We start from the raw sequence: 16,348 nt of genomic DNA, 5'->3' as shown, positions 1-16,348 counted from the left end.
TGCATCTATTCTTTAGCATTTTCCAGGTTCATCCAATAACCCAGAGACAGGATGCTGTGCTCAATGGGCCTTTGAAGTGACCCAACGTGGTACATCTTATGTTCTTATATAGGTGTGATTCTTTTTTTTTTTTAATTTAAATTTTTATTAGATTATTACTTCGAATACATCGAAAATAACATAGGAAATCCAAAGAAACATCACATCACACATTGCATAAATTACAAATAAATTCAGGTTATCTAGCCCACATCAAGGAGGAGAAAGAGAAGCAAGTTGATCATGCACATTATCTATTCAGCAACCTAACTTAGAAACAGCCATTTCAATTATGAATCAGAGTTTTATCCCTTAAGAAACGTTCCAAATGTAAAGGATCTGTAAATATAAACTTATTATTTTGAAACATTATCTGACATTTACATGGGAACTTCAGGAAAAAATTTGCCCCTATATCCAGAGCGCGTTGCTTATATGCCAAAAATTGTTTTCTACGAGCCTGAGTAGCTCGTGACACATCCGGGAAGACCTGAATTTTTTGTCCACAGAAATTTATATCTTTCACATGAAAGTATTTAGAGAAAAATTGATCCTTCTCCTGTTTTAAAGAAAATTGTATAAGCAATGTTGCTCTGGATAAAATGTTGTCCATGGAGTCCTCCAAAAAGGTCGAGACCCCTGGACTTTCCAAAGTATCTATACCACCTGGTTGCTCTGACTAATATTTTCCTCTTAAGTAAATAATATATTTTGGAAATCCTTGGGATTTTCTCTGTTTCATAGGATAATATCTCTACAGCATATTTTTTATATAATTCATAAGGAGACATTAACCTTGAAATAGGGAAATTAAGTAACCTGAGATTAAAAGAACGCACTTCATTTTCAAGTATTTCTATCCCAATTGGGAGCTACCTTCTAAATTGTCCCTAACCGTGGACTCACCAATATGGATCAAATGGAAGTCCATGGGTCCTATCCTCCTTTGTGTTGGAGTCACAGGCGATGAGGTATAATTCTTTGATTTTCGTTTTCTTCCCATAATAGTAAAGCAAAAGAAAAAGTACCTAGGGGCGCGCCCCTTTGTCGCGCGCCGGCGGCTTTGCACCGCAGGGGCCTTGATTTTATGCAGTCCGTCAGGGTGCCTCCCGATGACGTCACAGAGTCACCGCCCACTAGGTCCAAGCCTCTCGCACCACGTTTTCAGGAGTTAGTTGTTAACCTCTATAGCTAAACAGCACTGAAACGGGGATCTCCAGGCACTGCAACCGCTTCCTCCTCTCCTCCATATAGGTGTGATTCTGGTGCTAGAATTGTGAAATACATTGAGATCCTGTATCAGTGAATGATACTAAATAAATCACAGTTATACCGCCACTTTTCTAACTTTTTTATTTCTTAAAATATTTTTGCAGAAGGCGACGAGTACTCAGTGCACAGAAATTTAACTCTTTAAGAACTGTTACTCACTTCCACAAAGACCTAGAGAGAATGAGAAAGCCATTCTATCTTGCGAAGGATGATTACACAAACTCAGAGAACTGGTAGGTAAACCTGAGTTATGTAATTTCTGCATCATGTCTACCCCCAGCATCTGCTGCATAATCTGTTTCTCCTCTTTCACGTTATATTGCAGCACAAAGGAACATAAAGCACCAATAACCTTCATCCTTTCCACAGTAATTCCTCCTCCTCCTCCTCTCCTCTCTCATTATTCAGCAGCACTAAGGAACACAGATACATTAGACCTCTGCCTAGGGTGTCAAAACTCTAAACATGACCTATAAGGATGATAATTTTCTGCCCTCTGCTGCTCCAGGTGGGTTAAGGAACTGCTGCCCATCCTCCTCCCAGTGCAGCCCAGGACAGTTGCTACCCTTCTATCCTTACCTTCTGATGCGAGGTCAGCTATAGCCCGGCTTGCTGTACCTCCTGCCGCATCCTGTGAGATCCAAAAACTTACTGCAGCCTACATGATAATACTTCTTAATGCATTCATGGGTTGAAGATTGACTTTGCCCCCTTCTCAAAGATAGCTACTACCTGGCCCACCCTACAGCTCTCCTACTGCTACCTGCTCCTGGTGAACCGCTAGGTCCTACTAGATCTAGACCTGTTGGCGACCTTCAACAATATAGAAGTTCCACGCTTCTGCAGTCACAGGTAGGACCCAAAAGCGATGGGCATTGACTATCTTGTTCAGGAGTGGCCACGCAGCGTCCTTCTGTATGCTTTTCCGCTCTGGCCTCTCGTAGGCAGGCAGATCCAGAAAATTGCAAGTCAAACCAATGGCATCCTTTTAGTGGCTCCAGATTGGGCTCGAAGGCCATGATACCCCGATCTCCAGAGACAGTCCCCTCAGGCTACCATCTTGGATGGATCTGTTACATTAGAGGCCCATTCTACACCAGGATCCAGGTCAATTCTGTCTTACAGTTTGGCCATTGAAAGGGCTTGGTTGTTGAAACGGGGTTTTTCGCTTTGGGCCTGGAAATTTTCAATTTCTCTAGTCTATGTTAGAGTTTGGAGGGTCTTTGAGGCCTGGTGTTCTGAGTAAGTTACCCAACCGCTCAATTCCTTTGATTTTGGAATTTTTACACGATGGCTTGCTTACAGGTTTGACCCTTAAACAAGACTGTAAGAAGTCACAAATGTATTTGAAGCACTTGTAACATCGCTAGTGAACCATACAGTATCTGAATATAATCTGCTTGAAGTATCTGAAAGGTAGAATATAAATCAAATAAACTGCTTTAAAGAATATTTTCATTTTAGAGCATATCAGTAAAAGTAGTTTTGGAAACCAAAGTTAGCTTCCAGTGTGCTTTTTACTGCAAAGTGACATTGCTGTATACAAAAACTGTGAACTGGGAATTAAGGGCTGGATTTTCAAAAGATTATGCGCGCCGGGCCTATTTTAAAAAGGCCCGGTGGCGCGCATAAAGCCCCAGGACGCGTGTAAGTCCTGGGGCTTTACAAAAGGGGCGGGGCGGTCCGGGGATGGGGGCAGAGCCAGAAGCCTGCAACACAATGGCCATTGCCGCTGTGTCAAGGGATCGCGTGCTGGCAGCCTGCCGGCGCTTGCAACTTGTGCTTGCCCAGAGGCAGGCACAAAAGGTAAAATAAACATTTTGGGGGGGTTAGAGTAGGGCTAGGGGGAGGAAAGGTTAGGGGAAATGGTGGGAAGGTCAGGTTAGGGGGAAGGGAAGTTCCCTCCCAGGCCGCTCTGATTTTGGAGTGGCCTGGGAGGGAATGGGGAATGCAGCACGGCTCGGCGTGCGCAAGTTATAAAATCGGGTGTACATGTGTGCGCACCTTTTTAAAATCTATCCCTAAGTGTTGCAATGTGAAGGGTCTTGAAAGTTATCTTCAACCCCCTCCCGCCCCCCCCCCCCCCCCCCCCGCCCCCCGCCCCCGGTCAGGGTACCCTGAAGTAAGACACTTTAACAGTAGGGAAAATTTAACACCTGAAATTGTATTTGAGATATAGCTTCTAGTACCACTGTTCCAGATACAACCAGCATAGTATTGAGACTGGGCCATAGAGTCTCCACCATAAACAATTTGCCCCCCATCTCCCAGGGAAATTTGCCAGGCACTGTTGTACTGATGTTCAAAACCAGGCTAAAAAGGGATTTAGTGCAAAATAAGCAATTGCTATTCTGCAGGAAGAATGATGCTTTTATACGAGATATGTGAGTAATTGGTTCATTGTTTTATAACATGAAGGTAGTACTTCCTGTCACTGTTGCATAATTGTTGTGTTAAATAAAATAATAGCTAGGTTGCTTCTACCCCAGTCCCAGTTCCAAGCTCTATCTAATATAAAACTGCAAATTGGTTTGATAAGTAAAATATTCAGTAGGTTTTGGAATGTGCCTTAGATCTTTGGATGTTGGAAGTATATAAATGCGATACAGCTAAAGCTTTTGATTCTGTTACCAATATATATGAGGATTGTATGTGGGGTTGAGGAGAAAGTACTAACCACAAGGTCTCTGAATGTCAGATTTCTGATCTATTCCACTGGTTTTTGAAGGTTCTTCCATCTGCTTTCAAGGATCCCTGATGTTGTAAAGAAGAACCCAAAAATCCAAAAAATTCTGAGCAAATTGGAAAAATTTGGAGAGATTCGGTATGAAAGAGTCTGGTCCAGCACCTTTCTAAAGGTGTTGTGTGGACTGCGGACATGGGAACTCTGTTCTCCAGATCTCAGTGTTGCTATAGAGGTAACTGTCTACATGTGTGGATGTATGAAAACTTTACATAGTGTATGCGGTACAATACTGGAAAAGACTGGTTCTAATATACTTAGTACAATTTGTATACGGAGAACAATAATGAGACTAAGAATTTCTGGTCTTTAGGATGACACAGTTGTAGAAAGACAGAGATGGAGGGCTGATCTTGTGGCAATGCTACATACCTGGATTTAATTCCCAATTCAGCTGTTCTGCTCCTTGGGTTGACCAAGGAAGCTGCAGAGGTAGCATTCACACCCCTGGGAGATGGGAGTCATAGTCATCAATGATACAACAATGATACCTAATATCCAGATTGAGAACCCATAATTGCAGAGTCCTAAAGGAGCCCTAATGCATTCCCTGCAACCACTTCTAAAATGATGGACTAAAATAAGTAGAGAGAGACTATAAAATAAGAGGAATATTCCCAGGTAGTTGCAAATGAAGGTTTATGGCACCAGATCCCAGTCCTGGTTCCAAATGAACTGAAAGTCCAAATGAGTAGAAGAAAACTGTGAGGTCTAAAACCAAAATCAAGCAGAACTGGAAGGATCTGAGGACATCATCTACTTCATCGCTATCTCAAAAGAAGGTCCATTGTACCTAGACCATCCTAGACAGAGGATTATTTCATCTGATCTTAAAATCCTCCAGTGATGGCGATTCCACCCTCTTCCACTGGTAGGAAAGAATACCTCAATTGTCTTCTAAAGTGTTTTAATGGTGAGCAGAGTATTTTTAATTCCCTTTGTTTACCTTGCCTCTTCCTCTCCACAGATGACATTGCTGTCATACTCCGTGGACAAGCAGGAACATGTCAGCCACATAAGTGGGTAATGTCATCTGATGGCACCATCTCAGAGCATTCTCTCTCTCAAGCTCATAACAACTTTCTATTGAATATGCTCAAGAATTCCCATGTTAGTGTCACTGCACGCAAACGGTCAGCATAATCTCTCTTTCTGTCACCGTGATTTTTTGGGTTATTTTGTTAAAGTTTGTTTTGTTTCTTCATGTTTTTCCCTTTTTATTTTTATTCTCCTTTGATAAAATGTGTGGAAGGATTAAATCATTAATGTCGCTAAAGTTCATATAGCATTCAAAACCACGTTATTTAAAAAGATTGAAGAGATGTCAGCATAAAGCCCAAAATTTGACAAGGGTAGAAAGTTCCATGACACGGGCGGTGTTTCATAGGAACTGCGTCAGTAGGAAACCTAATAACACAATGAAATACAAAATATCAATGAGAAAACTAAAATGGACAAAAGTGCATCTGAAATACACAAGGTAGTATGTATCCATATCTCTGCATATCTTTTCTACCCCTGTCAGTTTAGCAGTTTGCCCAATTTGAATGGTGAGTCTATCTTAACTTCTCTGTTTTCCTTGTTATCTGTGCTCTCTGAATGCTATTTGTCCTTTGTTTATTGTTTTGAGTCTACCACATCATTCTTTGTAATCTGATATACACTTCATCAAGAGTGTCTGGTTTGAAGCCATTTACTATCTCTTCTCTTTACCCAGATAGAACGGAACATTAGTTGCCGGAAGCAAGTTTATTTCCTTGCTAAGGCAAGTTTATTTCCATATTAGCAGTGTATTCCCAGTTTGAATGGTGAGTCAGATTTAAGTTTTCTGTCAGCCCCGATATCTTTTTATTACTTCTGCTTGCTGAATTGTCAATTTTTTGTTTTTGTCTTTTGCTTTCTGTTTTTGAGCCTGCTACATCATTCTTTGTATTCTGTTGCACACCACACTGGTAGCGTCTGGCTTGACGCTGTTCACTGTCTGGCAGCAGTCGCTGTAGTTGATAAACTGTGATGTCCTTTTTATCCCCTGTAATTATTTCTTTGGCGTCTTTACAATATAATATATTATACATATGTACTTTTTTCTTCTATTAGATTTGAAATGATGCTTGCTTAATCTTTGAGGTAGATTTTAAAAATGTTGCTCGCACAAAAACAGCCACATACGCACATATGTGGGCTGCACTTGAATTTTAAGAAGCTGGGAACGTGCGCCTAGAATAAGGAGGTGGAAAAGGGGCAGGACCAAGACTGAAGCACATAACCACAAATTTTGCAAAGGCAATGTGTGTATATTGCCTGCATAACTTTGCTATGAGAGAGAGAGAGAAGAGATTCTGTATAGGGTCAGTCTGATACTCTCTATAAGGTACCACTGTAGAGGGGCACTTTAATTGGGATGGGTTTTCAGGAGGTGGGTTTGGAGTTAAGGGGGTGTTGTTTCAGACACATTCAGAGGTATTCATAGAAAAACTGACATCAGTAAAGCATTATAGCCCTTATAAGTGATGAAAAAAAGTAGATTTCTACAATGCAGCTAGCAATGTAGTGCACAAATCAACTCCTCTTATTAGTCTTTTCATCTCTTATAAGGGCTATCTATAATGCTTTACTGATGTCAGTTTTACTATGAATACCTCTGAATGTATCTGAAATAACAGCCCACATAACCCCAACCCACCTCCCGAAAAACCATCCCGATTCAAAGTGTCCCTCTAGAGTAGTACCTATATATAGAGTATCAGAGGCGCTCTCTCTCTCTCTCTCAGCAAAATACATATGTAAAGGCTATAGAAGTATGCGCAACCACAGTATTTTAAGTGCTTCACATGTACTTTATAAAATGAGGCTTATTTTTGCTCGCGCTGCAATACATGCATTTAGGGCTGCGCGCACGTTCCTTTTAAAATTTACCCATAAATGTCTAGAGCATTTCCAAATTTTGGGTAAGCCGTTTGATACATACTACTTTATGTATTTAGATGCTGTTTTGTCCATTGTTTAAATCCTGTACAAAATACCACCACAAAATGGCAAGACAAGACCTGCACAATCTATGTTTGTAGTGCCTGGGTCCGGATCACTAGGGCTCAAACCTATAGAGAAATTTAGCTCAAATATGAGCTCTCTTTGCTATCTGTTAAAAGAGAAAATACCCACAAAGGGCCAGAACCCCCCCAAGCCAGAGCCCAGACAGGGTAAAGAGGAAGCAGCTCACTCTAATGGCTCCTCAAAAAATCCCTATCTGCTGTTATAAACTGTTAGCCTTAACCATTCTGTATTCGTTGCTATAACCTCCCCATATCTGTTATTATACCAGTTATGTTGTTATACCAGTTGTTTTCTCAATTGTAATTTGTTGTTTTACCTGTAAACCATAGTGAAGGCCTCTAGCTAAACTTCGGTATATAACAGCGTATAAATAAATAAAAAGAAAGAAACCTTCTGGCCGTCTGAACCAGTTCCAAGGAAGAACCATGTCAGGAACTGGCACCATCAGGTGAGGTCAGTGCAGAAATCACATCAGTGTCATCTTCCACATAATCCTTGGTGCCAAGAACTATAACACCAAAAGGTGTCAACACCATACAGTATCAACAACATCATCACAAAGTCAATGCTGATTCACCATGGTGCAGAAAATCTATCCATGACCAATGTTAGCATCGGTACAAAGAGCAATCTAAAAGAGAGAGTCTTCACCAACTGTCTTGATACCAGAGTCCAACTTATCAGAAAGAAATATATTGCCATTTTTGCCTTTACCTCTGTTGGTAGAATGCTATGCTTTTGTACAAAGGCTGTGGTCTGATTTTGTTTCATTATATGCCAGTAGCATATCAGCTTTTTTTCAGAAGTAAAGGTATCAGAGCTTGGTTCTAAAATGGGGTCATGTCTTAAAAAAAAAAAAAAGTAGAAATTCTTCAAAGGACCAACAGTGGTCAACTGTGAATTAAAGATTCACTAGATTATTCCATATATTCTAGTGGGTCTTATCATCCTTCCTTGGCGCTGCCTTTATATCCATCACCAAAATCTGCAAAGAGCAATACGCTCCTGAAGATCTGACATACCCTGCATTCATGCAAAAGCTGGCATACTCTTCAAATTAGAAGACATAATCTCACCATCAGAAGAGTACCAAGGAATACTGAAATTTATGCAGCCTCTAAAGCAAAATAAGGCCATCTCATTACATAAGGTGTTGAAAAACACCTTTCATTCTAACACTGGTGTCAAAAAACATGGATGTTAAGTATAAAATATAACAATGCCGAGGCTTCAAGAAAATGCAGCTATCACATATTTCCAGGAAGAGGCAAAGAAATCAAAGATATACGCCAGTTTTGCACCAGGGAGGAAATCCAAGCTGTTAGACAACTTTGGGAGAAAGTCTTTTCAGTCTTCAACCCTACAATCAAGAATTGAAGCACATCAGCTATAGATGGTGCAATACACTTACAACACTCTACAAAAGATAAAGGAACTGTCTGTGCAACAGTTACACAATGTTAGGTTCCATATTAGGTACTACTACCCAAGGAAGAGATCTAGGCATCATAGTGGATAACACATTGAAATCGTCGGTTCAGTGTGCTGCAGCAGTCAAAAAAGCAAACAGAATGTTGGGAATTATTAGAAAGGGAATGGTGAATACAACGAAAAATGTCATAATGCCTCTGTATCGCTCCATAGTGAGACCGCACCTTGAATAGTGTGTACAATTCTGGTCGCCGCATCTCAAAAAAGATGCCGGTATAGAAAAACTCAAAATAAATAAAATAAAATAAATAATTGCGATGGAGAAGGTACAGAGAAGGGCTACCAAAATGATAAGGGGAATGGAACAGCTCCCCTATGAGGAATGACTAAAGAGGTTAGGACTTTTCAGCTTGGAGAAGAGATGGCTGAGGGGGGATATGATAGAGGTGTTTAAAATCATGAGAGGTCTAGAACGGGTAGATGTGAATCGGTTATTTACTCTTTCGGATAATCAAAAGACTAGGGGGCACTCCATGAAGTTAGCATGTGGCACATTTAAAACTAATCAGAGAAAGTTCTTTTTCACTCAATGCACAATTAAACTCTGGAATTTGTTGCCAGAGGATGTGGTTAGTGCAGTTAGTATAGCTGTGTTTAAAAAGGATTGGATAAGTTCTTGGAGGAGACGTCCATTACCTGCTATTAATTAAGTTGACTTAGAAAATAGCCACTGCTGTTACTAGCATCGGTAACATGGAATGGGCTTAATTTTTGGGTACTTGCCAGGTTCTTATGGCCTGGATTGGCCACTGTTGGAAACAGGATGCTGGACTTGATAGACCCTTGGGCTAACCAAGTATGCATTGCTCTTATGTTCTTATCATTGGACAGTGTCTTCCCAACAGACTGTTTAAGCGGTCTTTTTATTCAATTTTTATTCAATGTTTATTCAATAAACATACACATGGTTACTGTGACTCCAACATCGCTCTAAGCTACAACAGCAAGAGGAAATGTGGAAAAAAGGATTTGCACTCACAAAGTGGGGAGTAGCTGGCTTGTTACGGCGGTTACTACCCCAAACCAAATAAGCCTGATACTTCACTTTCAATGCATATCCAGCATAGCTCTCTGCTTCAACGGCAGGGGAGAAGAAAAACTGATACTTCACGCATATCCAGCATAGCTCTCTGCTTCAACGGCAGGGGAGAAGAAAAACTGATACTTCACGCATATCCAGCATAGCTCTCTGCTTCAACGGCAGGGGAGAAGAAAAACTGATACTTCACGCATATCCAGCATAGCTCTCTGCTTCAACGGCAGGGGAGAAGAAAAACTGATACTTCACGCATATCCAGCATAGCTCTCTGCTTCAACGGCAGGGGAGAAGAAAAACTGATACTTCACGCATATCCAGCATAGCTCTCTGCTTCAACGGCAGGGGAGAAGAAAAACTGATACTTCACGCATATCCAGCATAGCTCTCTGCTTCAACAGCAGGGGAGAAGAAAAAAGGATTCGCACTCACAAAGCGGGGAGTAGCTGGCTTGTTACGGCGGTTACTACCCCAAACCAAATAAGCCTGATACTTCACTTTCAATGCATATCCTGCTTCAACGGCAGGGGAGAAGAAAAACTGATACTTCACGCATATCCAGCATAGCTCTCTGCTTCAACGGCAGGGGAGAAGAAAAACTGATACTACAAGCATATCCAGCATAGCTCCTGCTTCAACAGCAGGGGAGAAGAAAAACCACCAATAAGGGCTGAACAACACAGTCTGGGTAAAACAAATAAGCATGGGTGTAGCTTGCTTATTGCGGCGGTTACTTCCCCTACTACCCATAACTAATCAAGCTTGATATTTCACTTGGTTGCAGCTCCATCACTGCTCTCTACATTAATGGTGGGGGTGGAAGGGAAATAGAACCAAAGAGCTAAGAGAAACAGATAAGTATGAGAAAAAAATGTGAAGCTTGCTGGGCAGACTGGATGGGCCGTTTGGTCTTCTTCTGCCGTCATTTCTATGTTTCTATGTTTCTATGTTTCTATGTTTAAATCAATGTTTGAAAAACCTGACACTTGGAGAATCATTGAGTCGAGCTGTGTGTCTGTCAAATCAATGGAGGAAAGGCTTAGCAAATTCTTAAGATGTGAGCACACTCATGCTCACGAAAGAAAAGAGGACCGAAGCTGGGTTTAACTTGTTTGGGATGAGTCTTTTGTGCTTGTGTGTGTTCATGTCTAATGTGAAACGTCTTTAGTGATGTTTTGATTTATTTTTTTTGCTTTTAGAGTAATTATGATAATCCCCTAATACAAGCAGCAGTAGCTGCTGAAACTCTGCAGCATCGGGTGCAGTTGCCGCTCTTACGGGCGCAGTGAACTTGAACCTGAGTGTTGCCGCTCTTACCTCAGCAGGTGGCATGAAAGTGTGGCCGCTCTTACTCTCAGGGGGTGTCGTGAAAGTGTGCTTCTCCCCCACTTAGTTGGGGGTGATGGATTTTAGCCTGACGTCCTTGTGACGTGCTGACTTTCCCATGGTTGGATTGTGCGGCAATAAATTTCATTCTTCATTTGGTGCTGGGACAAGGGAGACATCCATTGGATTGTAACATTGTTTCAATGCTTTGCCTTAATAATAATCTACTCCAGCCATATAGGGCAGCACACATCTGTGATCATAACCATGATAGTGTTTTGTGGTAAACCGGCGTTTTTCTTTGAGAGGATTATAAATATTTAAAAGACTTGAGCCATGTGGAGTTTTATTTAAATGTTTTTTAAATGTGGTTCTTTGATTTTTGTTTTGCTGTTTTTGCTTGTTTTCTCTTTTTCCATCCCTTTTATTTGTCTGGGGGTGTTTTATGTCAATGTTTTATGTTTGTTTGTGGTGGCCTGTGTATTTGTAAGGGGGAAATAAGTAGTTGGTTTGATCGTTGGTGAATTGAGGGACAGTTTAAGGGATTCATACGTTAAAATAATCCTTAGAAGTGAAAGATAAATATAGGGCTATTTGTAGTGTTTAAGATTTTTTGTATGAATAATTATTTACCAATAAAGATTAGGTTAATGCCAACTGATTATTGTAAGCAACTGTAGATGACTGTCATTTAATTTAGTAATGACAAAACAAATACACTTGATGCATATGATGTGGATAAAGGGATGTACAGGAATGACAACAGATCCTCTCTTATAACTGTTGGAAGGCTTCTCTTACCTGGGCATACCCCTTGACATCATTGGGTTTTTTTTTTGCCTTCTGTTTCAGTTTGTGCGAGAGAATCTGATTCGGATGCCTGAGATTGACTACACTGCTTGGCTTCATTCACGGGTCATACTTTCCAATAGATCTCAGAGTGCCCCACCTATGAGCTGAAAGGTCAAATGACATGCTTCCTGCAGCAATATATCCTTTGCCATATAAATATGATTTCTTTGTAGAAAGGAGAACAGAGAGACACTGAAAAGACTGGCGATTGCAAACATTTGGTCTGCACTTTTCGTTATTTTACAAGATTGTTCAGCACCATGTGAATTATGAGGAAAGTCAGAATTAGGCATCATTACCACATAGAACCAATCACTATATGAAGAAGGAGCCAAGCAATCACTGCTGAAGGCTGGGGCCAAGCAATCACTGCTGAAGGCTGGAGGATTCTGCTGTTTGATGATTAATTTTCTGCATGCACTTAAAATGTTGTCATCTGAGAGAGTGATATACAAATAGACAGCATGTCACCTGCAGAGGAATGGGGAGCAAGGGACAGGTTTGGATTTAAAATTTCCATGCCCTTCAGCACAATGGCAGATTTATCCCCATTTAGATCTTCCCAAAGTCTCATGTCATGTTCTCCTTCACCTTAATAAATCTTTAGTGGACACTTCCAACAGCAAAAATATGAAAAGCCAACCTTCTCCTTTTTCTACACGGCTTCCTGTTACCTAGGAAACCCTTGCAAGGAACGAGGCAGCTGTAGGGCCTGTGAGCAAACACTGGCTAGCAGACCCCATAAAAACATTTTTTTGTTGCTACTGGGAGTGCTGCTTGACTACAGGCCCGGATGGCAGCCTTTATAATTTGGTACCACAGGCAGTTTCCTATGCCAAACTCCAGGCCTGGAGAGAGGGGGATCTTTTCAGCCCGAGTGGGAGGGAAGAAAGCCTCTCCCCAAGTTAGGATGAGGGAAGTATCTGTCTGGCTCAAGAGAACCTATATCTGCATTTGTTCTTCTCTGTCCATCGTAGAATACAGTAGATCTGAAATATTACTCTTTCTTGAGTAGTGTAACATAGCTTTGAATTGTTGCTTTTTTGCTGGGTATTTCAGGGCTGACCAGATCTGAGCATTCTGGTATTTGTGGTCCTGGTTCTACAAGTGATGTTACTATAGTGTATTACAGAAATCATTAAACAATGAATGAAGATTTGGTCCCAGAATGAAAACAAAAGCACATTCACTTTAGTTTGTCTTGTGCTCCCAGAAGCAGTCCTAAGCTTCATTTCAAATGTTTCTAGGAAATATGCACAAATATAAAAGTACCATCTTTACCTTGGACATAGGTAATAGCTCTGATTTTGATTAGAGGGTTTCCCATGCATCTTTTACATTTATAAACTTATCTAGGGAGAAAATAGTTAGCAAATTCCTATGTAATTCTAGAGGTCCATATTCAATCACCATCTGGAGAGCAAAGTTAACCAGATAAGTTTATCTGGCTAACTTTGGAGGTGTATTCAGTAGTGCAGCTGCATAGCTCTTTATCTCAACCAGACTTAGCAAATTAAGGGCTGGATTTTCTATCAGCGCACAGCTTTCTGAATACCACAGTAACGGGGGTCGGGGAGGCGAAGCAGGGGGCGAGCCTGCGAAAGCCGGCAGCGATCGCACCACCGCGGTGTTATCGCTGCTGGCTTTCGCATCCAATAGCACCACCGTGAAAGGTGGTGCTATTGGGCACACTACTGGCAGCGATAACGGCTCTTACCTTATCGCCGCCAGCGAAGTTTCCGCAGCATCTGGCCGGACAACGCCCCTGTTCCGGTGCCAACTCCGCCCCTATCTAGCTATCGCACGCGGAAAGGGACTTTTCGCATACGTTACCAATAGAAAATGACCCCCTAAGTTATTCAGCTAACTCTGAATAGCAGAGTTACCTGGAAACTGGCTAATGTAACATCTCCCTAAAATGCCCTCGGATCACCCCTAAGTTATCCAGCTAAATTTTAGCCAGATAATAAGATAGTGGGCTAAAATATAACTGGCTAAGTGCCCAAATATTCATTTAGCCAGATAACTTCTAAGTTATTTCTTTAAATGCTCTGAATATGGACCTCCTAGTGATTAAACCCTAAAATCTGCTGAACTTTTTGAGGCTTTATATATTGTATCAAATGACAATATTTGCTAACAGGGTGATCACTAATGGAGCAATATGTTGATTTTCTGTTCCCATTGATGTTTTGATAAAATCAAACAATTTACTGTAATCAAATTTTCAATGTGGAAAAATTCTAAATCTATTTAAAAAGTTGTTACCTGCAATACGCATATAATTTTCTTTCTACACCACTGATGAGACTATTATGGCTGCCCCAATGATTTATTTACCAGGGAAAATGACATTCATTTCTATAGCTAAAACAAGCAGCTTTGCAGTATAACATTGACATTCCAGCTTATACTGGGGATATGCATGTATCACTTCTTGGGAATCCTATAGAGAAAGTGATGTTTGTATCTAAACTGGTCAGAGACCAGTCACTTTGCAAACCTAAGGGTCTGCGGTCCCTGCTACTAGATTTCCAGGTTAGATCGTTTCAGTTTTATAATTACAATTGGTTTTTTCACCCTCTCACTTATTATCATGTGCAAATGGATTGTGAAGCTCAAACTGTCTTCTTAGTGAAGTCATGAACAATAGACAGGGGATCGGGGCTAACAGTTAGCTTTTTTGGATTTATAATTTGAGCTTTGGAAAGTGTGGAATATAAATCAAATGAATAAATGAATGAATATTGTCACAAAGCAGGAATGGAGAAGATTCTAATCTAAGTAATAGCCAAGGATGAAGGTATTTATACTGATTTTCTTGTTGGGTCAGAAGGTCATTTTTGCATGTGACCCATATTTGTCTGAATGTCTGCAGGATTTTTTCACTTAAGAGCTTCCTCTGATGATGACTGTGTGCTGACCAGTTTAAAAAACTATCAAAAAGAACTTAGCAGATCTGAGACTCAGTGGTGGTGCTACGCAGAGCCAGGCAGGACACCAGGGCCCCATTCTGAAGGCTGGCTTCTGCTTTTTGGGCCCCGGCAGCTGCACTGTTTACAGTCCCTGGAGGGAGTCCCAGCCAATATGCATCAGCAACACCTAGTAATCAGACGGGACGCATGAGGGCATCATGATTTGTGAATCCTGGCTAAAGACTGTTGCTAGCTGGTAAGGAAGAAAAAAATGAGAAAAAAAACCTAGATAGTTGTGCTTGAAGGCTCTTAGTGATGTAGTCCCAGTAGAGAGCAGTTCTGCTAGACTAAAATAAACAAGTAATTTTGCTGCAGCTCAGAGAAATTATTTCATTCAGTAATCTGGTAAGAATAATTTAAATGTATGTATCAGTTTTTATCCAGTGTCTCCAGCACATTTCTAACACTTGAACTATATGATAGCTTCCAAAGAGAAGAGAGGAAAGGGGCCAAGTGTTACCATTAGGAGACACAAATTGTTGGACAATAATTTGAAAGAGGAATTGTTCAGCTTTCAAAAAACGTGCCTTAACTTGATGCAATCAGAATATCTTCTCCAGCTTCCACAGAAGATTCAGAATCCCAAGAATGAATGGTTTACTGGAGGGTCTGATGGAACAAGAAATATGAATATAAGACACCCAATCTCCCCAACTGGACAGCATCCTGAAATCCTAACATCACTCCCATAGAGAAGTCAGACATCCAAGATTCAGAATCCCAGGAATAACTGGATTTCAGTTGACTCTGGCAGAATAAGGTCTGAGATGAAGAGACACCCACTCTCTCAACTGTTACCCTTACATAATGCTTTTTCTGCTTTGGAAAATGAAGCAGCCCCAGAACATGAAGTGATATCTGAAAGGGAAGAAGTCACCCAATGTACCCAGAAACCATTCATCATGGTCAAATGTCATAAAAGAAAGCTGTTTCTTCTTGGAGACTCGGTCATCAATGGAACCAATTTGAGAACTCAATTTGATGGGGACACAATGGATAAATGCATTCCAGGATGCTCAACTAATAAAATTGCAAACCAGGTGGTCAATGCAATTAGAGAAGAAAGTAAGAATGCTGATATCAATGTTATCATCCATCTTCGAATCAATGACGTCACTATAAATGGTGTCCACAAGATACAGGAAGATTTCCAAAGTCTACGGGAGAAGATTAGACATATGCCAAAGACTATTGCCTTTTCTGAAGTACTATATAACTTGGAAAGGGAAAGGAAAGGTTATGCCATAGAGATAATTTCAATGTCTGGCTCAAAGCCTGGTGTAAGAAAATGATTTTAGATACATTGGAGGCTGGGGCCATGTATGGAGCAATAAAAGATTATATGGTAAGGATGGCCTGCATTTGTCTCTGGCAGGAAAGATCCTGCTAAGTGAAAAATTCAGATCATACATTATTAGGCATTTAAATTAGGAAGTATGGGTGGCAAGAGGTGGCCAGTGACATTTTAATGTCACGCCCAAGCAATACAGGAAGTGGGAAGAGAAAGTAACAAAATCTATCAGTTCAAAAAAACAGAGAAGGCGAATAGGAAGAGCAACT

The 16,348-nt window shown here is 40.8% G+C and overlaps 1 protein-coding gene across 2 annotated transcripts in view; it reads left to right on the top strand.

The window, feature by feature from the left end:
- CCDC60 (coiled-coil domain containing 60) overlaps window positions 1–15,325 on the top strand; it is a 126,686-nt gene extending 111,361 nt beyond the window's left edge. For both annotated transcript variants that reach the window (XM_029571595.1, XM_029571596.1), the window contains exons 13-15: window positions 1,416–1,544; window positions 4,040–4,229; window positions 11,814–15,325. In XM_029571595.1, coding sequence (XP_029427455.1) covers window positions 1,416–1,544; window positions 4,040–4,229; window positions 11,814–11,921 — 427 coding nt within the window. In that variant the 3' untranslated portion in view covers window positions 11,922–15,325. The remainder of the gene's footprint in view (window positions 1–1,415; window positions 1,545–4,039; window positions 4,230–11,813) is intronic.
- Window positions 15,326–16,348: the final 1,023 nt, after the last annotated feature.

The sequence above is a fragment of the Rhinatrema bivittatum genome, chromosome 11, assembly GCF_901001135.1.
Source record: "Rhinatrema bivittatum chromosome 11, aRhiBiv1.1, whole genome shotgun sequence".
NCBI lineage: Eukaryota > Metazoa > Chordata > Amphibia > Gymnophiona > Rhinatrematidae > Rhinatrema > Rhinatrema bivittatum.
Note: the sequence above shows the minus strand (reverse complement) of the source record. Positions and strands in the feature narration are given on the sequence as shown.